The sequence below is a fragment of the Heliangelus exortis genome, chromosome 1 (assembly GCF_036169615.1).
Source record: "Heliangelus exortis chromosome 1, bHelExo1.hap1, whole genome shotgun sequence".
Lineage (NCBI taxonomy): Eukaryota > Metazoa > Chordata > Aves > Apodiformes > Trochilidae > Heliangelus > Heliangelus exortis.
The window spans coordinates 129,546,294-129,570,663 of NC_092422.1; the positions used below are offsets into that span (position 1 = coordinate 129,546,294).

At 39.3% G+C, this 24,370-nt stretch overlaps 2 protein-coding genes across 3 annotated transcripts in view; both read right to left on the bottom strand.

The window, feature by feature from the left end:
* The window catches only part of OTOGL (otogelin like), a 96,767-nt gene extending 81,266 nt beyond the window's left edge, over positions 1-15,501 (bottom strand). Inside the window, 10 exon segments of the mRNA XM_071766079.1 lie at positions 433-539; positions 1,252-1,382; positions 4,428-4,633; positions 5,801-5,922; positions 8,507-8,661; positions 9,366-9,464; positions 11,144-11,197; positions 13,146-13,198; positions 14,274-14,313; positions 15,302-15,501. Coding sequence (XP_071622180.1) covers positions 433-539; positions 1,252-1,382; positions 4,428-4,633; positions 5,801-5,922; positions 8,507-8,661; positions 9,366-9,464; positions 11,144-11,197; positions 13,146-13,198; positions 14,274-14,313; positions 15,302-15,380 — 1,046 coding nt within the window. The 5' untranslated portion in view covers positions 15,381-15,501.
* Positions 15,502-20,552: 5,051 nt separating this feature from the next.
* RPS16 (ribosomal protein S16) lies at positions 20,553-24,109 on the bottom strand. 2 transcript variants are annotated; one of them, XM_071766102.1, is made up of 7 exons: positions 24,008-24,109; positions 23,865-23,920; positions 23,056-23,157; positions 22,074-22,170; positions 21,429-21,495; positions 20,888-20,935; positions 20,553-20,749 (listed from the first exon to the last, which is right to left on the bottom strand). In XM_071766102.1, the coding sequence occupies exons 2-7, from the start codon at positions 23,910-23,912 to the stop codon at positions 20,743-20,745; spliced, it is 369 nt and encodes a 122-aa protein (XP_071622203.1). In that variant the 5' UTR covers positions 23,913-23,920; positions 24,008-24,109; the 3' UTR covers positions 20,553-20,742. The 2 variants fall into 2 exon arrangements, with proteins under 2 accessions (XP_071622203.1, XP_071622194.1); XM_071766093.1 differs by lacking the exon at positions 21,429-21,495 and having other exon boundaries at positions 24,008-24,108.
* Between the last annotated feature and the right edge of the window lie 261 nt (positions 24,110-24,370).

Genomic DNA, 24,370 nt, shown 5'->3' on the forward strand with positions numbered 1-24,370 from the left:
TTTTGAATCATAGTGGTTGCTCATAAAACCAGTCCAGCTATGTCAGAAAATGGTCTAGCTCCTTCAGCATCATTGATATTTTCCCCTAGTATCATCACCATGTAGTTTGGATTTACAACCTCTAGATACAGGTTTCAGGCATTTGTGGTTAGCAGCTCCTCTTTTGTTGTTTGTGACTCCCAATGGATTTCTCTTCCATGTATTTATCTAATAATTCCTTGAATTCGTGTAAACTTAGCAATCAAAATACCTCTTTTTAGGTGGGTTCTGTGTCCTTTGCTTCCACACGAAATCACCCACTGAGAAACCCCATCTCTTTCACTTTGAACTTGGCTCCTTCTAACTTCCCTCAATGCTGCTAAGTTCTGGTCTCAAATAAAAGAGTACTTATTTCATGCACCAAAAATAAGTACAAAAGAACTCCAGTCTTACCTGCAAAGATCATTCATACAGCTAGAAATATAAGAATATGGATCTATGCTTTCATGACAGCTGAGGAAAGGAAACTGTAGGAGTATTTGGCACTTGAAGAATATGTCCTGCACATTAAGGAGAATCAGTAAATAACAATTAGCAAATCCATTCTGAACAAGCACAATCCCTTTTAGCTTTGTTTCCCTAATCTAGGGTCCTTTATATTCCCAATAGTGTTTGAGAATCTCATAGGCTCTATTTATTATTATGCCTCCTTTGTAATTCTTCCTAAAATTTGTCGTCTCTGCCTAGTCTGGCTTGACTGCATGCATCCTGAACCATTTGGGGTGAAAGACGTGAAAGACTGAAATGACAAAAAAAAATAAAAAAATAAAAAAAAAAAATTTTGTGTCAATGCAGGGGCTGACTGTGTTATTTCTGCAGCATTTCACAGTTTCCAAAATAATGAGATGTGATACGCCAATACTGGAAACTGAACCCAAGTTTAATACAGAAACGAAGAGCTCTGCCAGCAAACCTGTGCCATTTGGCACATCCTATCCGAGCCTTTGTATTTTTAAAGTAAGCAACTGAAGACCTTCATGGATTCTCTAGCAACAGTCCTCATCTCAATCTTCCCTTTCTCAAAGCCTCAATGCATTTAAGGCTTTTTTTCCACAGTGTGTATTGCTAGACTCTGTACCATCACTCGGAAGTTAAGATTAAGAATATATATGTGTGTGTGTGTGTGTGTATAGCATGAGATATATATATATATGTGTGTGATTTGTATGTATATAACATGATTCATATATATATATAACATGATTCATTTACCTCAGCAGATTCTGCATCAGCTGAGCAGGGACTGGAAAAATTTGAGGCAGTAGGTACACAAGGTTCATCATCTGAGGTTTGCACAGCCCAGCTATTTGCAAATTCTGCAATATCTTCTGTATATTCATCTACTGCATAAAAATATTGGAAGAGCATCCAGAGGAAAAAAATGTCAACACAAAAGACATATTGGAAATTGCTGGTAGCTTTTCAACACAGTTGTTACTTCAGTTACAGATATCTACAGAGTAGAGCTGCTTTTTTTTTTTTTTTTTTTTTTAAATTTCAGGTAGTATGTTATGCTACATTTAAATGAAAATATTAAATATCTCTAAGGTGTTGGGTGGGGGTTTTGCAAGTGGAGTCACTAACAAGTTTATAATAAATCCACAGATAAGGACAAGCATAATGCACTGAATACTTCAGAAAAAATACATTTCTTTAGGACAAGTTAAGGTTATCATGTTTCACAAAGGTCAGTTACCAGTATCATCTCTCCCTTGCTGCAGAAAAGCCCTACAGTTTACCACTACATATCAATCTCTCCTCAAAGCATGAGTATGGGAATTAATGAAGGAGATGTATGACTGGAAGTCATGGCAACAGGCTAAGAAGGATACATGAGCATATAAGAAGGCTTGCAGTAAAGAAACAGACCTAAAAGTTACATATTTTTAAAGCAAGAACTAAATATTATATTTTCTGTTCATAAGTATGTTTAAAATGGTGTATTGTATCCACCTTGAATTGTATCCACCTTGAATATTGTATCCACCTTTTTTTTTTATGGAGACTAACCTGGCAGTTTTCAAATGTCTGAAATGGTTAAGCAGACAATGCCAACTCCTTCTGCCTCATTACAGGCACATTTAATTATCTTTAAACATGAGCTAAGGCTTTTTTTTTTCCTTAAAAAAAAAAAAAAAAAAAAAAACAACTAAAAATTCTCCACTTTGCTTTGTAGTTATTCTTCCAAATACTTAAAACAGCTGAGTGGGAGTTGCTCCTTCTTATCATCTTTGGCTGAGGTTGTGATGATGTTGCTGACAACATACCAACAATGTAAGTCACTTCAACAGAGAAGCAAGTTTGAATGTAACATGAACTTAATAATGTAACTTGAAGAACTTAATAATATGGCTACAGTTATCTGTATCTATGCATGCTTAGGAAAAAGATTATTAAAATTAAATTGGCTGTACTATCCAAAACGTAACTTCTTCTAGCACAACCTCTACAAAGTTTTACACTCTGCAATGTGGAAAGCCCCCAGCAGTACTAATCAGATATTTGTACTTGGATGTCCACAAATAAACAAAGATAAGATCCTAACCTCCAGTCTATTTTACTTATGAGTCAAGGAGACTTAAAATATTTCTCCTTCTCTGCCATAATAGTTCTTTATACAGAAAACTCTTCTCAAACAAAAAAGCTGAGTTTTGATCTAGAGGTAAGCCAGATGACTTAACTCTGCAAAATCATTAAAAATATTTTATTTACATTTTACACGGCTTGCAAAAATTTCTGAAAATCCTCAAAAATGCCACAAAATAAAATCAGTGTCCTTGAAATAGTACCATACACAGATACCACCTTGTATACTAAAGCAATGCAATGCTGATATTAAAGATTAAGATAAAGAAACAGAGAAGGAGTTCATTTTTAAACTGTGCTTTAAAATGGAGTATTACATGCCTCTCAGCAACTTATTTATTTGGGGCATTCAGACTCTGGAAGACTCAGAACAGATATGAGAGTTTCCATGACACTTCTAGGGGGAAGCAGTTTAGAGTTGTGAGAGATAAATCATTATCCCAAACATTTATAAGATTTGGAAACACTTGGAAACATGTTGCAGCTTAGAAATAATTTAAACGAGCAGTCTATTCTTCTGAAGATATCAGCCCTTCATGTTTTGCATTTGCACAGTCAAGGCAACTTGTTATGTCAAGGTTAAAATGATTCTTAGCACTCTGAGTTGTACACTACAGTAGTACTATAATTTCTGTTAAAGCAAAATGCCAGAAGAAATTCTGATACTGAAAAAATGTACTTTGAGAAATGAAGAAAGCCGAGAGCTAAAAGTCCTTTATAACAGTATAGTCTATTTAAATATAATACATTTAAATATACTGAAATTAATATATTTTAGAAATTGTGTGAATTCACTATCTCCCCCCAAACTCCGTTTTTCTCCATTATTACAGACAGCTGATTATTAAACATATTACAGAAACTAATGCATGAATCAGGTACCATGCTGCTCTCATGAGAGAAGAGGCATGAGAAATTTACTTTGGGCAGATTTTTAAAAACTATAGAAATACAGATAGACTGTCTTACTTCACTTAAAAAATGAAGAAGCTCCATTATCAACCATAAAAAAATGAGTAAAAACAGAGATGGGGAAAAAAGTTACAATGAGATAATTTCTGTGACTTAAGAATATTCAGGGCCATGGGATCAGATTCTCTCAGCACCTAATGGTAACAGTAGCACAGTCCTCTCTCTTTATCAGAGATGGGGAAAAATGTTCCTTTTTTTTTTTTTTTCCAGATTAGTTGCATGTAGGATGAAAGTCCCTACAGAGTATTCCCTACACTGACTACAGAATATTCTACCAGTTTAGCTACTCATCTCTGCCTCCTCAGACACAGCAATGGGCAACTCCTCATCCCACAGTGTTGCAGTCGTAGGCACAAAATACATCATACCAAGAAAGAGACACAGGGAGCTCCCTGTGTCAAAAGACTTTGAAATGTACATATTTCAACTAGCATTTTTATGGTGCTCATACAATCAAATTACTTGAGATGGTGCTTTTTCCAAATATAAATATTTTTTGCTCTTCTCTCTTTCTCCATCCATCTGTAACCATAGAGAAAACCACAAGCATCTGCTTATTTATTTACTATTTGAAGGCACCTTCATCAACTAAGATCAACATAACCCAAGTGCTTTCCTGAGTAAGAAAAGGCTTAAACATAAATACAAATATTTTCTTGAACTAGGACCTTTTCCCTTAGCATCCTTAATGATTAGAAAGAGTAGAGCAGATACTGTATTTTCTATGAAGAAACTCAAACAGGACTCTGCCTTTTCAGAGTACTATACTTAAAGTGAACATGGAAGCAGTTCACACAAGGTAAGGGTGAATTCCTAAGCTATTTACTTACTATTTTGCAGTATTAGGTCATCATATTTATTGCCATTAAAATTTCCACACAGGCCACAAGGTTTCCCTTTATGATCCTCTGTCAGCTTAATATAAATACCAGAGTTTCCATCCCAAGCAAGAGAAAAACCAAAGGTAGTCTTCACCAGAATATAGTCAGCCAGTCTCTCAAGGAAAGCATTTCCAACTGTCTGAGGCAACATTAACCTGGAAAAATAAACAGCCTGCTTCAAAAAAATCTCAGATGAGATGAACTTAGTGCTAGAAAAATATCACTCTCTGAAAATGTCACCTTTAACTCACTAACCCCTTTTCCCTAAGTATATATGGCCACTCTAATTCTTCATCATGTTTTTCTTGTCCTTTCTGCTATTTTCTTCTCTATAACAACCATCAAAAAATGAATGCTTTTCTGCTGCATATACCTATCAGTTGTACCAATTATTAGCCTGAAAGAACAATGAATCTTTATTTTCAAAGCCCAGCACAGGCATGTTGAGGAATACAGGACTCGATAACCCTGCTGTGCTGCATGGGGAGCTTGTTATGCTACGACCACCAGAAGCCCTCCTGGAGAGAGAAGGGTTAGACATCTGCAAATGGGGGAACTTAGAGTACACTAAATAATATTGATAACAACACTGTGTATCTTCCTCCTTTAACCAAAAACCACTGAACAACATTGTTACAGCACACATCCAACACTTATCTTCCCAAGTGGCTTCTGCTGGAATGAACATTATCACTGTACCTATCAGACTCAGCTGTTAATGGCTAGAGCACGACATCCAAACAGGTGACAAGAACACCTTAACAACACCTTGAAATTCATCAGGCAGTTGATGAATACATACTCACATACTTACAATAGACTTACACTCATTGTTTTACTTATTAAAAAAACCCCAAACTTGGTAAATTTAGGTGTCGAGGTACCTCAGAGATGTTTTGTACATTTATTACCCCAGACTGATTCAGACTTGTCCAAAAAAAGATTATATCTTACACTAATTATAGCTACCAAGAATAAAGAATTATTGTCTTGTTCAAAGTTATCAGAATGCAACAAGGATTAGCTAACACTGTCTGGTACAGATTTTTTCTATACAAAGTAGGGATGAGTAATCATTAGATTACATCTGAGATATTGAACACAGAGAGGGAGTGTGAGTGCATTGCATCCTCAATCAGGTATTACATCAGCACCACTACATCTGCTCACAGTAGAGCTCTGTCAGCCCTAATACAGAAAAAGCACCACTAAAGAAATATATAAAACTAATTTCTCTGGCTGGTGGAAAAAGCACTAATTTCCCAAATTCCAAACTATCTTTTTTGCAATAAAATGTTAAAACCCACCATTAGAACACTTACCTGATTCCTTTTTTTCTTACTTCATGTCCTGAAATAATTATTTCCTCTTGGCTTGCAAAAAATAAGCTCACAGACCTCTGACAAGTATACACTGAACCATAACAGTGAGGACTGTTATGAACCTTGCAGGAGAAAAATATACACAGTAAGAATAAATGCTTGCTTTCAAGAGTTTCATGCAATTTTTCATAAACTCATATGTGATATTTTACATATCTATGCACTAAACACTTAAAGAGCTTTACAAAAAAATATAAAAAATACATAGTAGATATATATATATAATATATACAGCTATGAAAAAGTTACGAAGATTTGCAAAACTACAAGGTCATGCTAACCAATACTACTGAGAAATACAGCAGCTGTTTAGTATGACAAAGAATGACAAGACAGTTGTTTAAATAATGGATGAAATACTCAGGTGGTTTATGTAGATGAACTTTAGAGACACTATAGTGAGCAAGCCTATAACAGCAAATATAAGAATTTGTTATTTCCACTGAGGAGACACCCCTATTGCACAGTTTCTAGAGGTCTGATCTGTAAGATGGAACTGCAGACCAATACAAAACCTCAGCATAATACCTGTGTTCTCCATGCCAGCTGAAACTGGCACCACCTGAACCACTCAGGATGTGTTGAGATTTTTCAGTGAACACAGTGAGCTGGGTTTTGTTTTGAATCGCTTACCAGCTTCCCTAGTTTGAGCACAGCAATGGAAATATAAGTTTCAGTCAGCCAGAGAAAGATTTGCAAAACTATGTGTCTCAGAAGATACTGGTAATATGTGACTTCCAAGTCTGCCCACTATTAGATAGAGGTGTTAGAACAGATCTCAGGTGCATGTTTTAAAAAATTAAAATCAAGCAACTTCTGCCTCAGCACGTCTCCACTTTTATGGCAGTGAAGCAGATCTCCTATAAAAAAATGAATAATCAAACCTTGGAAGGGGCATGGTAAGCCAGCACTCTTTTATAGTTTGGCAAAAAGGAGGCTACTCTTGAAGTCAGACTTCCTTTGCATTCCCAGCCTTTGGCATGGCAGAACACAACTGGTGCAAGAAGCTCCTTGTCCCCAAAGACCACACAGCTTTTGTTGGCCTGGGGCGTGCTCTTGAGTCTTGAAATCTAATGCAATCAGATTTCCTCTGACTGATGATGGGGATATAGGTGTCCAAATTTCTGTGCATATGCTCTAACCAATTAACTATTATAGTTTTAAATTACATTCCTGTAGTCTAAGTGAATTTTAAGCACATACCTCCTCCAAGGGCTTCAACAAAGCTTCAACAGCTCTCATTAATCACAGTGGGGCTGAGCAACCCAAACCTGTGTGATGCCCTAGACAGTGGTGCTTCTAAAACATGAGCTGATTCTAGAAACCACTGAGGAGACAGGGCAACATATGGTGAATGATAGATCCCTATCATCACCTAAATTAAAATGTAAATAGAGTTTAGATAGCTCAAATATGACTCCTATGGCTGTATGTGCCCTCACTCCCTGAGGATGGGAGTTGCATTACCAGTTTACTGTAGATTACCAGACAGAGCTGAGAAGTTAATAGATTAGTCAAAGAGAAATATTTTGCCAGGGTAGTAATTGAAGCTGTAAAAGTAACTAGAGCTATCATCTTTGTAGAAAAGATGCGTTGGAAAACACATGAAGTGCTAACACATACTCAAATTAAACTTCTAAACTGACTTAATCTCAGAAGTAAAAACTAGTTGGTGTCTTTGAGTGAAAAAAAAAAAAAAAACAGGAAAAGCATTAGATTTTTCACATGCATAAGGGTAATCATAATTAAAGATATCATAAATGTTATTAGCATTGACAAATGGTTTCTATGTAAACCTGGCCCAATTCAGAAACACAGTAAAGGAAAATCAAAGTAATTCTTGTGTTTTCTTCTCCTCTTTCTCCCTGAATTATTAAAGCCAGGAGGTCCATATTGTGTGGATTTGGCAAGGTTCTTGGCTCTCCACGGTGCAGCCTATAGTGACTGAAGTTCTTCAAAGTTAACTATGACTTTTCTGAGTAAACATTTTCAGTTTTTAGCAAGCTATGACAAGATCATAGGTTTGAACTCTCCCTGACCCAAAGTTATTATACTTACCAATGTCAGGAAAATACTAGAGTTCATTCCACACACAGAAGTCAAGATGAAGGCTTTTGAGCTGCTTCACTACATGACAGATAATCCAAAATTAGAAGACAAATCCCCAGAGGGGACAGTTTTTCATGGGCCACGGAGGCAGGTCCCCATAGCTTCCTGATGGCTGTGAACTGGCATCCAGGACTCTTGGGTGCCCAGCTCTCAGGCAGGTGATAGCTATTTGCACCTTACACAGCAACTCAAGTTGTTGTTTTTTGGGGTTTTTTTATAATCTGACAGTTAAAGTTTCCAAGGTCTGCTTTAAGACCCACTTTTGCACTCAGAAAGGAGAGATCAGAGATCCTATTTGGGATAGGGGGAGGGAGAATCCCTATTTTAATGTACTGACTCTGTTGATTATCATTTCATCAGTGTTTTGAGTTACTGCACATAGGCTTACACATTTTCCAGCAGCACAGTTTTATACTTAAGTAAGCAGTACAACAGTTTGATGTATCTATTGTCTCCTTATTTTAATTACGATGAAAAGTCCTGTAATAATACAAGGATCCTCAATGAGCTATTTCTAGTGTATGCTCACATACTTACCCAAACAGTGTACTGGGGTTCTGGAGTACTGCAGTCTTTTGCAAAAATATAGGAGCAATTTCCTGGGAAGTAGTAGTAGATGCCATCAAATGTTTCAAAATGGTACTGCCCCCATGATTTGCAAATCCCATCTCGGTCCTTACCAGTGTTAGGTACTGGAGAGAACACACCAAATTTACAACAAGCATGGTAATCAAAAATTGACAGGTGTCACAGGCATCTACAAAAGTTAGAGCTAATAAAGGAAATAAGACCTTATAAAGGAAATACACAGCAAAGACAAAGATAACCCCACTTCTCCAAATATTTTTTTTAAAAAAGTATATATATTTTTCAATCATTAAGTTGCAGTTGTAGTTGTGTGTGATCGTTGTAATTTTTTTATTTTCTTCAGTGGAGATGTTGTAATTATAAATATAGGTAAATGATTTAGACCTACTCCAGACCCTAGAAGTCAATTCTTCTTGATCCTTACACACAGCAGATTTCAGAAACCAGTGCACTGAAATAGTTGATAATTTTATTTGCAGCAAGTTTGTTAGAAAATCACAGTGAATTTTCTATTGTTCAGCTGACTATGAAAATGTTGGCTAGCTACTGGTGTTCCAGACAGTAATCTATCTGTTATGGTATCTGTGTATCATCAAAGCCCAAGTGCTAAAATGTAGGCATTCCTGATGTTCCTCTATTTATACCCCTAACACATATCATTTTAATCCTCTTAGCCACTAGTGGAATGACAGTCCTACTACAGGGGAACCACAAATATGCTTTTAACAGTATTTGAAAGAAAACCAAAAACCCTGCATCTTGAAGATCACTTGGTGCTGAAACTTGACTCTTTTCGCCCAAAACTTACCAATTTGGCACCTGCTTCCTTGGGCCTGAAATAACTGGCAGTCACAGCCACCTGCCTCTGTGCAGGCTGCTCCATTCAGGCACTCCTGAGGACACGAACCTGCAAGCAAGCACAGCAGCCTTTTAGAAGACACAGTATTTTGCAAACAGACTGAGAGATCCACATTATATCTCTTTATTTTTAAACCATAGTTATATTGGCTAAAAAAATTAACCACCAGTTCGATCTCCAGTTTTTAACATTCACTTAATTTTATCCTTTGTGTTCCTTGGTTACAAAAGCAGCAAGGTTCTCTCTCATTTGGTTTGAGACTTGTAAACTAACAAAGGAGCAAAAGGTCAGCCTCCTCCCAGCAAACAAAAGGTCAAGTTCCCATGTAAAGAAACCAAATCTCAGTCCTGCTGATCTCAAAATACACAGGACACAGATTATTCTAATTGACTAAATTCAGCACAACATATACATGTTCAGCTCCTACATTTAGCTTATGAACAGACCAGAATACATCATTTACATAGTCAAAACCAATTATAAATAAATCTCCCCATCCTCCCCCCCTGCTAAAAATAGTCAGTTAAAAGGTTATTTCTGCTTGAGGAGTGACTGGAGTCAGAGACTTAAGATTCCATGGGAATAGATTGTTTTATGCTATAATTAGTAATTGTTACAAAAGCAGTTTCATTTAAGGGTCTTATAGTCTGTTTGGAAGATAAGACATTACTGCCTTCTATAAACCATTTGTTGAGGTGAGCCTAAATCATAGTTTCCCAATAGTGGAGAAGAGAGGTAACCCAAAAGCAAAATTTCATAAGGGGTGCAGATAGCTGCTTTCTTTTTGGGGGGAAGATTAAAACACTAAACACAAACACTTAAAACCTTGCTGACGGAGATCGAAAAAGCATTGCAAAAAGCAGGAAGTAAATGAAATTAAAAGGGCTTTGCACCCCCAAGCAAGCCATGGAAAAGCTGCCAGTGTTATTAAATGGGAACAAAATGGGACCTTAACAGTAAAGCACACACAGAAATTACCAGTTATCAAAACCATCATCCTTCACAGTGAAAATGCCTTTCCATGCTTAGTTTTTAATTTCTTCCATTTAAAAATTGCTTTCCCAATATGCACAGATACTCTGAAAATGTAGACAAAGCAGAAAATAATCCATACAGAACAGTAAGCAATTATTTTCTACTAGTGGAAAACTCCTTTGTTGCTAGCATTGTGAGCTGTAAAATTTCATGTATTCATTTACATGGAAAAACACAGCAGAAAGCACCTGTCCAGGCATACATATTTTCCAAGAAGGATACCAAAGTTCAGTTGCACACAATCAACTTTTCTGCCAAACAGCTTCTTTAACTTGGACCTGCTTTACATCTTTGTGCCATGCTTAAAATCCTCCAGGAGCAGGTGAATGTTCATTGCCTGGGCACCCCTGCCCCTTTTCATAACCAGTTACATGCCTATGTACATTCTGCCAAGGTCAGAAAACGTGGCAGAAAAGAAAAATTGCAATGGAACTAAACTTTTTTTTTTTAAAAAAAAAAAGAAGGATTGGTTTAGTCAGCTCTTCAGATTTGGTTGTAAGGCATTATTTTGAAAGTAAAATTTTAACAGGAATTTTCCCTGATTTAACACAGAGAAAATGAGACAGGGCAGGGTTTTGTAGGGACATAATGAGGAGGGCTTCCCAAAGCCAGGGTAACACAAAAGACTTGGTAGGATTGGCAGTGTTTCCAGGGCCCCCTCTTCTCCTGCAAATGAGGAGCATGGTACTGACCTCCTGGCAGACTCCGTGTCAAGGCCCCATGAAGGTGTGACTGAGAAGAGGCAGCTTGAATCTGTCAGAGAAACATTAAAGGAAAATTAGGATGGTTTTGCTTTACAAACAAGCCAATATGAGCCTGAGGCCTTGCAGTCTGACGCTGATTGGGACTTTTAATACAGAAGAGTCATCTGAAGCTTGGCCAGCACATGGCACAGTTGTGGACGCTGCAGGAGGGATCAATAACTCATGGTCTGTGCCTCATCCTGATCATCCCACTGTGGCCACTCCAGCTACAGTAGATTTCATGTCCTCCTTGAGATTCTTCAGCATTGCATTTCAGTTCATGGCACACAAAAGAGGAGATAGATCTGCCTGGTCTGCTTCCTGCCTTGTTTAGGAACCCAGGAGAATCAGACTATAGGAATCATAGAATTTTTCTTGTAATAGGGGCTTCAGAATTGGACACAACACTAAGGAAGCCCTAGATCTGACCCAGCACTCTGATACTACAGCTTGTCATGTTGCATCATCCCTTCCTAGAACTGGTCCCATTCCAGACAGAAAGCACTCCAGGGTTTTTGGACCCACTAGTCTGATTGGAAAGTTTACCAGGGTGAAGTGCTGGGTAGTTAAATATATCTCTCTTAAATTTAGTCAAGGACAGTTTAAATCCTTTTGTTTTACAAATCTTGGCTCTTTTAATGAAATAGCTGTTCTTTCCTGTGTTTTTTATTTATTCCCTCTCTGATGTTCTATGGGAAAACAGTTACACTTCTGAGCTCCCTAGAAACAGATACACAAGCCTTCAGCTGCACAACTGAGCAAAACATGTTAAGTCTTTGTTTTCAATGAGTCTTCAGTTTTCAAAAAGTCTTCAATTTCTTCCTTCCCTCCTGCTGCCAGTAGTTCCCTATATCTGGAGTTGGAACTGGTGGATCTCAAAGTGAACAGCACTGCTCAAGGAACGGGTTAGGTTAAGCCTCATTAATGCCTCATACAGTGACACAACAACTTCCATTTTCCAGCTGGAAATACATTGTGGAATGCATTCAAGTAGCACAATCTATCTAAAATCAACCTGAGAACGACTTCTTCAAATCACCACTTGGAAGACCGCTGCATAAAATCCATTTCTGCTACCTCTTGGCTATTGCCAGCTAGGGAGGATCCTTTCCCTCCCTCCCTGCACAACAACAGCCATTTCCACCTCCCCTGACCCATCCTCCTCAGGAAAGCAGCTTTTGACCTTTGAGTTATTTGCAGGAGCTAGATAACCTTGCTGAGAAAACACCTTCCTTCTGAAGGCCCTTACGGGATGCTATCAGTCCCAAGTGCCCATTTCCCTCTGAGGCTCCTTTCACCTTAGCAGAGGATTTCACCCCAGCTGCTACTTAGTCAGGAGCCATGCAGATCCCAAAGGGACTCAGAGAAAACCTTGCGTGGTTTGCCTGCAGGCTCCTCACAAGACCATGAGGAGGAAGGGACCACCTTAAGCTTCCCACCTGCCCCCAAGCAAACAGGTGTATAACCCTTGCATGGGCTCCTTCGACTGCAATGTGCACCATCAGGGGAGTGAGATTCCCCTGCTCACTATTAAATTTCAGCTCAGCAGTGCTGGGATGCAGTGCTGAAGCAGGGATGGGCTGGGAGCAGCCACCGCATCAGGTGCGGGAGGAAGCCTGGCAGACAGAGACACCGTGGGGCCTCTCAGCAAACATCAGCAGCTTTCTGGGGCTCTCTGCTCACCCTCACAAAAGACAGGAGCATCATCATCCCAGGGTGTGTGTCAGTCAGCTCATTCGGGTGGGTCACCCACAGTGCTGAGAGTGACTGAGGCCACAGGCTGTAGTTGGGGACAAGGGCACAGGCTTGTCAGAGGAATGGCTGCTCCTCCTCACTGTCCTCCTCTCACTGCGGCCCTTCTCCCCACAAAAGCTCCTTTGTAAGGATGGCAAAGGCCTGGAGCAGAAAAGAAGGGGAGGGTTTCCCTCCCATCCACTTTTGGAGGTATAACCTACCTTGGCTGTTACAAGATCTCTTTTCTGTCGACTTGCATTAAACTCATTTCTAGAGGGAAACAAAAAGGATCTTGTATTATCAAAGGTCCCTGGAGCAACCTGAATAAGCAGCTCCCCAGAGAGAAGTCTCTCTGATTACCATCACTCTATCAAAGAGGTCTTTCTTGGGTTAACGCTTAAAAAGGTGACTTTTCTTTTTTTCTTTTTTGTCTTTTCATGATCTCATTTTACAGAATTGAGCAGCACTCTGGTCTCTGCTTGGATAGTGAGGTACCTGGAGCTTTTGAGGGAGACATCAACAGACAAAATAAGCTTACAGGACAGGATACAAACTGTAAAGCAGCTTCATATTTACTTGATGCTGCATATGAGTGGTGGCAAGCTCCCCCGAGTTTTACTTGAATACTATGATGGTCCTTTCAACAGCAAAAAAATACTCTCCAGGTGTAGCAAAATTAAATTTGTGATTTAGAAACAAGGGCATCAAACTCTAAAACATATTTAGTTTTATCAACAGTCCAAGATGGCATATCATTCGACTCGCATATGTGTTTGCTAGAGGTATTAGGGGTCATTAGATATGAGAAGCTATGTCCAACTGGATGCTTTCATGGAAATTGATGGCATAGTTCCCATTTAATTCAATGGGATCAGGAACATTCCCTAGTTTGGGTGTTGTTTGGATTTAATCTTCTGTATTAAAACTTGTATTGAAAATGTTTATTTTAAGGCCGTATAGCACTTACTTCTCTGTGCTTCAAGTAACACTTAGGATTTTATCATGCAATTAAAACTGTAGAAGGATACCCTTTTAACGTATTATTCCAGTCATGAAATCATGATCTCATCCTGGTTTCATTCCATTATTCCTCTAAGCTTTCTTGAGACTGGGGAAGAATAATTTTTCATAAGGATGTCCATTTTTCAAACAGGGGACTCGTGCCTCTTAGATAAATTCTTTGAAAAGAGTTGTAAACATTCTGAAAGTGTGTTTTATCTCTAACGTACATGTACATAACATCTTACATGTTGAATTCAAGGCTATATTTTACCTTCTAGCTTGCACCACATCAGACTTACTCATTCTGTTTGTAGAAATTGACAAATAAGGAATAAAAACTTACCTTGAAGTTCTACCCAAAAGAGAAATCTTGCAATAAGATCCTGTAAATTAAAAAGCCATCAAGTTAACTGCTTTTTCTACAGCCTCACTCTGCACCTGGCAAACAACAGCTTGTCAAGTTTAAACAATACTATCAAATTTTGTTCTTTAATGTTCTTTAATTTTAAGTTTTCCAGAGCATCTTCAGGCAAACTTTTTTTCTGAGTCCAAGTGATGTAGCACTACATGTTTTCCTTCCTTAGAGTTTTATTCTCCCAAATACTTATCACCTGCAAATTTCCACACTCTCAGTTCTGATATATGAAAGAGAGCAGAGTTCATTGTTCTTCAGAGGCTCGGAACAAAATTGATAATATACAAGAGGTGCTCACATTCCAGAATCAGAATTTTAGGGTGGTTTCCTATAATTTTCTGAATGCTACTTAAAAGACTCAATTGGAAATAATTTCAGGCACTCTAGAGTCCATGCTTTAAAAAAAAAAATAAACTAAGAAAAAAGAAACAACCAAACACCAAAATCCTTTTCTCTCATATTGCCTTAGAAACCCTCATAGCTGCTGCAAGAAAACAATTCAAAAGGTATAGTTGCATTACACAGAAAACATGATCATTTTTATAATCAGAAGAGCAATTATTTGCTCTAACATTCTAAAAATGCTAAATTAAACTGCAGGTGCACTCTGTTCAAATGCAATCATACCCCACTGAAAATCGTTAGATGCTTACTCATCTGGCAATAATGGCAAAGAAGCAAAGAAACTTAAGATTCCATTCCTAAATGCTTGGTTTGAAACAATTTGACATCAAAGTAGATGTTTTCAGTTGTTTCTTTTTCAAAAAAGGAGCTATATTTTAGCTCCTACACCTGTGACAGAAAGTGGTTACATATAGTTTTTTAACCTGTGTTAAAAAAACACAGGTCAAAAATGTACTTTATAATGATAGATAAACAGGGAGCTGTAATATTAAAGTACTTGGAAAATCCTTTTAAAAGTTAGTATTACTACAAAAATGAAATAAAGTTCTTACCTTTCAGAGAGGACAGTAGCGAATGAAGCAAGAATATACTCCACAGTATCATTAAACTTAGCTTTCCCACAATGTTCATTTCAGCATAACTTAGTGATGGGAAACGTGTCCAAATCAATGGCTTTGACTACAATGGCATCTTAGAATGATGTAGTTCTCCAGTGTGTCTAAATCCTTTAAAAGTTAGTTGGGAGCATTATTTGAAATAATGCAAAGCAAAAAAAAAAAAAGGGAAAGAAAACGAAGCATCAAGCCTGGTAGCTACGTACAGCTTCAGGAGCTCTGCCTCCAACTTTCTGGCTGCATGTCTCTCATTAGCAATGCATGGTAACTCCTCAGCAGAGTCTGTATTAGTTACACTTTCACTAGACCTGCAAGTTCTGCTCTCCTGTTGAACTGAATTGGCCCTTTATAACATAACAGACAATGAATGACACACAAATGTTGCCATGTCGTGAGGGTCTGGGAGTTCCTTCAGTCATCAACACACCTTTGTGTGCTTCAAGGCTTGTGATGAGTGCTGCCCTTTACTACAGGGAAATAATTTTGTAAGACCCAGCAATGATGCTACTGCAAAAAATAAATAACCAGGTGGGTTTAGAGATTAACATATTAATATTCCGTATCTGCTCTAAAAGGAGAGCGATGAGCTTCATTAAAAACAACAGGTGGTTTTTCAAGAATACTTTAGATATATTTTCGTGTATAATTTGCTTGTATTACAAAAGGAAACATCCTAGAGGATATTTAATTTTTAATAAAATGTGTTACGGAATTTTTGCATCAGCAAAAAGGAGAAAATTCAACAAAGCCAACTGGTTTTGTTTCTAATTTTCAACAAAATATAAAAATATCATTTTACAGAAATTGAGTGTTAATATTTTAAAATAGATAAATCTTACCTGCTTTACCCTAATATTAACAGAATAATTAAAAAGTGACATTTTGAAGACACATATAATGCTAATTGAAACTGATACTAGTCATTTTATTTTGTGAAGCCTCTTCTGCCTAACCCTCCATTTCTTTGTAGGATGTGCTTTGTCAGACCTTCTGAGCACACTACAGAAGATGGGTTTGGACCAAAATAAAATTTAGATGTTGATGGCCTCTCGCAGGTGAAAAGTTCTACCACCATTTCTTCTAGCACTTTCTCCTTGCTCCCCAGCTGGACAACCAGAGAATGCAAAGGAGAACACACAGCTCCTCCAGTCACAAAGACAAAACCCTGTGTCCACAGAGCACTCGAAACTATTCGTGCAGGTTTGAAATCACTGGTGGCCCAAGGACACTTACTGCAAACTGTTACACCACCATCCTGTCTGTAGAGTATTTCTTAAGAATTATTTTTATTACTGTTGGACCTCAGAAGCTGGCATTCATATAATTCACAAGAGATTTTCCTTTCTTTTTGTTTCACACTAGCTATGGGCTGGCCCCAGGGACCGGCTGCTTATCTGCAGACGGATTGCATCACCCAGCTTAGTTTCATCTGCTCCATGTTGAACAAAACCACTCTGGACTGCAAAAAAGAAGCACAAGAAGGGATCTCCTGATCCAAATTAACACACTCACGTACTCACCCTCACAGACAGTGAACAATTATGTAGGCACCTAACTTATAGTAAGTGGAAGATGCTACTTAGTCTTTCACATTCTCATAAATCTGCTCTTGGAGTACTCTACCTTATGTTGCTCTCAAGAGATGCAGCCAAGCATTAGAGCTTCCAAACTCCATCACCAGTCTCCATGTTACTGTACTTTCAAGCTAGGTCTGGTTTGGGAAGTCTTTTAAGCTCCTTTGAGGAGTTCCTCACTTCCTTCGTATTTCACTCCATGCTTGATATGCAGCTTCAAAAATAAATCTTCCCGCTCATATAAATTAAAGCTTTTGGTTTAACAGAAACTATCAAAACTACCCTTTTTCTTTTTTTTTTTTTCTTCACAATTTTTCTATAGCAAATTTGAGGGAATATTTAGGGCACGGTAGTGTTTAACAGGTAACTTCTAAAGTTTAAGAAGCAGGACAAGCCTCATCAGCTGCAAAGGGACTTTTGAGAACAGCAGGCACAGGACAGGCTAGGAAACAGCACAGTCCCAAGCACATGAAGGATGTCAGCTAATAAGGAAAAAGAATTATTCAGCCAAGTACACTGAACTGTAACTCAGAGGACTATATTAAAAATAGATTTTAAATACCAAATTGAGTCAAATTATATCGAGGGAGCAACACATTATCTACAGAAGCACAGATCAGGACCTTCTGAAAAATTTGAACAGAAAAAGTGCAAGAGAAAATAGCAAGTTTTTTTAAGTAAACAAACACTGTGCTCCATGCTTAAAAAGTGCTGTTGGTTTTAAGTTACAGATTTTCTTTTAAAATAAAATGTAAAAATGTTAATGTCCAATATTTTGGATATTACACTCAAAATTTGTTTGCCCCAGATCTTCCAACATAACATTTGAGATGACTTTATTATATATAGAGGTTATGCAGTTTATCAGCATTATAAACAAATGAGTGAGAAAATAACCATACCTCAGGTAAAAGCTTTTCTTGGTTTGGAATTGGACTCCCTGTGACCATTAGCAAAATGCAATACTTCTTAGTGCTCACACTACAGCCCTCATTAAACTTGTATTTTCAACGGAGAATTCAAGTCAGGCCACACTTGCAGGTGTTCACCTTATCTTCCTAAGGATTAATATCAGTGAAATTATAATTAAAGAACTGGTCAATGAGATATTGGGCATTTCTTCTTTTCCAAGAATCACCTCCACAGCTGCTCAGGAACCTTACTAGGGGCTTAAAGATCAAACTGTTATCTATTTCTCTGTGTCTCTGACCAGTGACAAGGGCTTGATTGACACCCCTGTAAAACCAGGACATCAGGAAACATTTTTATGAACACGTTTTCTCTGTACACCTTCAAACTTCATGGTAGTTAAGTTTCCCCAATGAAGTTAGGCCCTCTAGTGGGTGATGAGTAAGTAACCATTTCAAATAAAAATCTTAAAGCCACCAGTTTGATTCCACAAACATTTCTCATTTAGAAAGTTAAGTCTGTGAGAATGACATCACTCTAGAAGATTTTTACAGGGGCATTTTGATAGGATCAAACTTCAGTTCAGAAAGCATTTTTATTATGCTAACAGCCTTTTGGTTGAAGAAATGACACACAAGATACTATCTCTGAATATATTAGTAGCAATGCAACTTTTGTTTTCAGCCTTCCCATAAAAGAACAGCAAACCAAAAATCCCCAGTTGTTTTAAGCTGTTTTGCAGGCAGAAAACCTGATACATCAGATTTCCCTGCAACTCTGAAATCCACCCCTAAGTTTACCAGCATCAGGTACAGCATCTCTCCCTGCCTCCCCGAGTGCCATGCCACAGTAATTTTTTTTTCTTTTTCCCTGCATTTGACCATTCCCACAGCTGGGCAAGGGTCAGTGTTGCACACACCACAGCACAGTGTACAGATGGGCCAGCTGGCAGGGCAGTACACATTACCCTGAGCAGTGAGGCAGACCTTGCTTTTCAGCCATCACACAAGCCCAGCAACTAAACAGCTTACTTTTCCTCAGCTGAAGCTTATCAACCAAGATACCAGTTTTCACAAAAGCTTGTAGGGATTCAAGCAATCAGAGTTGAAGCTATCCCCGAATAGCATCTTTTCCTTAGAAAGCCAGGCTAGAAGGCAAGAATGTAGCAGTTTCCAGCAGCCCAAGAGCTAGGATAATTTGTGGGGGATTCTACTACAAGGGATAAAATCTGAAGAACTCACTGGACCAGAAACGGATCGCAGCTGAGGGTGCAGAAAAGGGGCACTGAGGAAAGCAAAGCCAGCATCTTGCCAAAGAGACAGCGAGTGTGCAGAATAGAATTTCTCATTCATTTAGTTTTAGCCAAAAAAATCCTGGCATGTAAATAGATAAGATATACAGCAGTCCCCTCCGATGGCAGTGTGAAGGGTATGAATAAGGGAGTATGACTTCTAATCAGATCATGTAATGCAGCACTATGTGGCAGAGACCAACAGCTAAGATGGGAGATGGATGAAGAATTCCTTTCCAGGAATTTGTTCAAAGTTACAAGTTTTAACACTTCAGCAAAGATACCTTGAAAAGCAAAGAAACACCAGAACAAACATTAACACTTACAAGAAAAGTCACAAGCACCTATTTTCCTGAACTGGAGTAAATGGACAAAAGCACACTATTTCTTCCAATTCTCCAACCCAACTCACAAAGGAAGATGGTTTAACTTTACATTGACCAAGTACACTAAAATGATCCTTAAAGGAAAAAGAAATACCATGTTAACTGAAGGCCCAATAAAATGTCAAGTGCTGAGGTGCTCCTAGAACAATACATGTATATGTTTGCATGTATTGGCATGCAAGTATATAAATGACACAAAAACAGGCTGAGAGAACCATCCAGCAGAAAGTAGGCTCTCAATTGCTCCATCTTCAATGTTTCTTTCAAGTCCCCTCCAAACTGGTTTCCAAACATGAGAAACAAAATTCCAGGACTGCACCCACGCCTGTTGGGTCAGCCCACATCCAAGGCCTCAATCAATTACTCACAACTCTTCCGAGGGACAGAACTAAGACTTTCCAACATTATTAGAATCAGTCCTTCTTTTGCTGGCATATTTTACTCTGAACTTTACTCTTTTCATCCCTGGGAGATCACCTCCAGAACAAAAATAAGGAATTTTCAACAGAAGTCACTGGAACTTCCCCAATTTTTACTTTTGTATTTGATACCTACAGACTGGCCAGATCTCTGAAAATTAGTCACATTTTCAGCTCCAGGTTTTTCCCACTTCTCTAAAGCCTTCAAATTCACACTCATAAACTGTAAGCAGGCCCAGACAGACATTTTCACATGAGAAGAACATGGAATACTCATGCTGATTCCAAACACCAGGACAAGTGGCCAGCCAGGAACTGGAAAAGGTCAGTTTGTTTAGATTTACCAGAAAGGCAAAGACTGAACTCTGCTTTAATGAACAGCTACACTGATGCATTTAACACAAAAAAATATGCTGCTGGCAATCATCCACAGAAGGAAGCTTTTTATTCCCAAGACCCTGCCTGTCTAGATTTACTTACTACGAAGGGATAAAAAAAGAACTGCCAACAGCCCTCCGATTCTACTTTAATGCTGACCCCTTTGTGTATTAATCTTAACACACTGAAAAAATTGTTTACCCACACAGAAAGGCATTTAGAGACAGGAAATTTATCAAATTCTCTTTATGTTTATTTACTGTCACATGACCGTGAACAATTTTATCGGTAAGACTTCTGGTAGCGCGCACGAGCACCAGGTCCCCCAAATTTCTTGGACTCACAACGGCGAGGATCTGCAACCAGCAGAGTCCTGTCATACTGGATCAGAATATCCTTGATCTCTTTCTTTGAGGCTTCATCAACATCTATTAAAAAAAAAAAAAAATAAAAATTAAAAAAAAAAAAAAATTCTTTAAGAAGTTTCACATTGAACAAATCCACATCAACACTTTTTTGCATTAAACCTGCCACTTCAGGCTAATATAACCATCAAAACAACTTACATTTTTGATAGTAAGCCACCAATGCTTTGGAAATAGCTTGCCGTATAGCTGGTAAAGAAAGATAAGGCATCAGTTAAGATCACAAATGTATTTCAAACTTACACACAAAGTGTCAGTTATCCCAGGAACTTGCTGTCCTCTCTTCTGCCAAATTCTCCTTTCCCTTTTAGATCTCCTCTCCCACATAATCCACGTGCCTTTTACTTTGGCAAAGCTGAAGAAATCTGTGCTAAGAGGCCACCAACCCTTCGTGCATTGGTTTGACAGCTGTCAGCACACAAAGGAACTGTACAGGAACAGTCTTGGATCACCTTCCTTCCCAATTCCTAAGGTAGGTTCCTCTTCTACCTACAAGCAGCCAGTTTTCTGAATCCTTAGATCCACTGATCTCTAAAATGCCTACACTTCTTAAAAAAGATCAAATTATCAGTGAGTATAAAGACTAAGGAGGCAAAAGGGACAAGATGGTGTAAACAGTTTTCCCAATATACCTCAATAAAACCAGCCTGTAGCATAGGAACCCAGTAATCAGAACACAAACCATGAGTTTGTTAGGCTGTTATCTGTCAGAACATCATGATCCAGATTTTGATGAAAACCTGAATTTTCTGAAAAGCAAATGTAATCAACTTTTAGATTGAAATGCATCTCTGGCTTTTCAGCTCCACTTCAGCAAACTACGCCCAAACTGAAAGAGCAGAGAGAATCCATCATTTGTCAAGTGTAGCTCTATAAACAGGTAATATGAGTACACTCTCTACCTTCTCTGCAAGAAGAAAAAACTGCCTAGCTCTGCAGGTCAGCTGAAAGATGCCTCTGAACAACACAAAAATTTAAAACTAAAGGCATAATTTCTAATAACAAATTCTTTTCCCCCCCCCCCCCCTCACAAAATCTTTGAGCTCAGCTGCACGTGGAACTGTCCTGTCACACTGCAAGACATTAAGATTGTTTCCTCACATTTCCTCAAAATTTCATCCCTTTACTTCACTCAGCTTACTCTAGCTGTTAGGCTTTGCAGGTACAACACAAACATTAAGGCAAGGCCTCCCAGAAAACATTTGTGCACTGGAAAAAACAAACAGAACACTGAGATGCACAAGTTAGCATTCTAAACTCGAGCCTCTTAAATATGCCACTTGTCCTGTAGCAGCCCACACTGGAGACCCCAAAAAAAGGCACATACCATAGATCTGTGCTACATGGCCACCACCCTTTACACGGACTCTGATGTCCACCCCAGCAAACCGTTCCTTCCCCAGGAGGAGGACAGGTTCAAGCAGCTGGGAAAAAAAGACAAACACCACAAACAAAAAAATTAAAAGCAGAAAGAAAAATCACTCATGATCAGACAAAACAAGAATTTGAGCTTGCAGCGGGTTTAAAAGAAGTGAAGTTACTGAATGTCCTGAAAAATGAAGCCTGTATCTTAAAAGCACCCACTCCAGTTAAGTAGATGCCAGAGAACTCTGCAACAGGTATACTAGTGCTGCTGTAAAATGAACTTGCTTAGGTCTTGAGTATTTTTTTTAATTTTCAATAATATTAACAGCAAAGCATATGTACACAAGAATTAGGAGCAATGGAACAGTTTATGTAGAATTCCACAATTACATCACTTCACATTACACTAAAATAAATCAAGTTATTCAAAATGAATATCTGAAGTAATCTGTGTGTGGTTTTCCCTACTAGTTTCCCATACAGCCATTTCCATATTATCTATCCAACATGTTTCCATATATATATAATATATATATTCTTATATATCCAATATATTTATATATATAAAGCACCTATCACCATATTGATAAACATTCTTTGGAACCACTCTGACAGCCAATCCAAGTTTTAGATTCTCTCAGCAGTGTTCAAATAGTCCCAAAGAATCTTTTGAAAAGGAGGTGTTTAAGACACATATTTCAAATTAAATAATGGAAGGTGCTCAAGATACTGTGCACTATATCAATGTGATACATTAAACCAATTTTGAAAAAGAACTCTGCCCTTTCCAACACAACCATCAAAGCTTTTCCTGAATTTTCATTACAGCAGGTAACACACAGCCAAAATTTAGTACTGTCAATAAGGCAAACAATTCTTTGACATCATAAAGCAGATATGGTAAAATATCCAAGAGTAGTAGGGGAGGCTGCATGAATGCTTACCTTATACTGCAGAGTTCTGGGCTCAATCATCTCCAGAGGTCTCCCATTCACTTTAATGAGGCCATTTCCTCTCTTGCAGTGTGCAACAGCAGTTGCTGTTTTCTGAAAATCCAAGTATTTATTAGTGCAGCACTTAACTTCTGCAGTAGCGACACGAATTTCAACATCTAGAAAATCTTAGCTTTATACCCAATATTAACATCTCACACTAAACAAAACTTTACTCCTTACATTCCACTCCTTACATTCCCAGGTATGTCACTCAAAACATTCAGGCACCATCTTAACAACTATTTAGTTTATAAACGCTACCTAATTACATTTACTTACTTACGAGTTAAAGAAACGCTCTGAATCCTTCAACATAGTGTTTTTGTGGCTCTTATGCTCCCAATGTTATCTAGAATAATTCTGGGCACTGGATACCTACACCGCGAACTTTACCTTCCTACCACCACTTCAGAACACAGCTCTCGGACACTGGCAAATGCTGAACGAGGACCGCGACAGCGGCAGCCGCTCCCGTGAGATCAGAACTCTCTCTCCCCTAGACCTGTGCCGACTCCCCAGAAGCCCAAACCTTTCCCCTCTCTTCGCACGGCCCCAGAACCAGGAGCCGGACACGTGGAGCTGCCGCGCAGGCCTCGCCACAGCCGCCCCCCGCCTCCTCACAGCCCCGGCGAGAAGCCGGCACCGCCGCCGCCACCGCTGCGGAAGGGCCGAGGGACGCCCAGCGCGTAAGGCCCACAAAGCGCAGCCCAGCTCCCGAGGACGGAGGAGCCGCAGCAGGCCGCGGCGCCCAGCCTCACCTTTCGCCCGAAGACCTGGACACTTTGCAGGGGGCCTTTGGCCGGCATGATTCCTCCTGCAAGAGAAAGGAGGGCGGCGTTAGCGCTGTGGGCGCGTATTGCGAGCGCGGCCCCGCGGAGCCCGGAGCCCTCCCGGCACTCACCCTCCCCTCGGCAGCGCCACCGCGGAAAGGCCGAAAGGGGTTTCCCAGCCTCTTATCAGGGGCGGTGGCGCCGCAAAGCGCAACGCCATCTTCCGGCAGTGCGACAGCGCTCTCGGCCGCTCCGCCCACACCGCCACCCTCGGCCGCGCTTTGTGGCAGGCGGGAGGGTTCGGTTCCGTGTTGGCTTCGGAGGAGGCGAGCAGCGCCCTGAGGGCCGGGCCAGGGAGAGCCGCTGGCGGGCTAGAGCACACTCACACCTCGCCTATCCCTTGTTTCTCTGTCTCTTTGTGTCGGGGCTGCGCCTGCCCCTGCCCCCTTCCCGCCCGGGGAAAGGTGCGGGCCCGGGTTCTATGGCGGCCCGGA

Excerpts from the sequence above, each read along its gene's own strand:
- RPS16 (XM_071766093.1), bottom strand. The coding sequence starts at position 23,912 with ATGCCGGCCAAAGGCCCCCTGCAAAGTGTCCAGGTCTTCGGGCGAAAG. Across the intron at positions 23,158-23,864 it reads TCCAGGTCTTCGGGCGAAAG|AAAACAGCAACTGCTGTTGC; the intron begins GTGAGGCTGGGC and ends TTGGATTTTCAG. Across the intron at positions 20,750-20,887 it reads GGTGGCTTACTATCAAAAAT|ATGTTGATGAAGCCTCAAAG; the intron begins GTAAGTTGTTTT and ends TTTTTTTAATAG.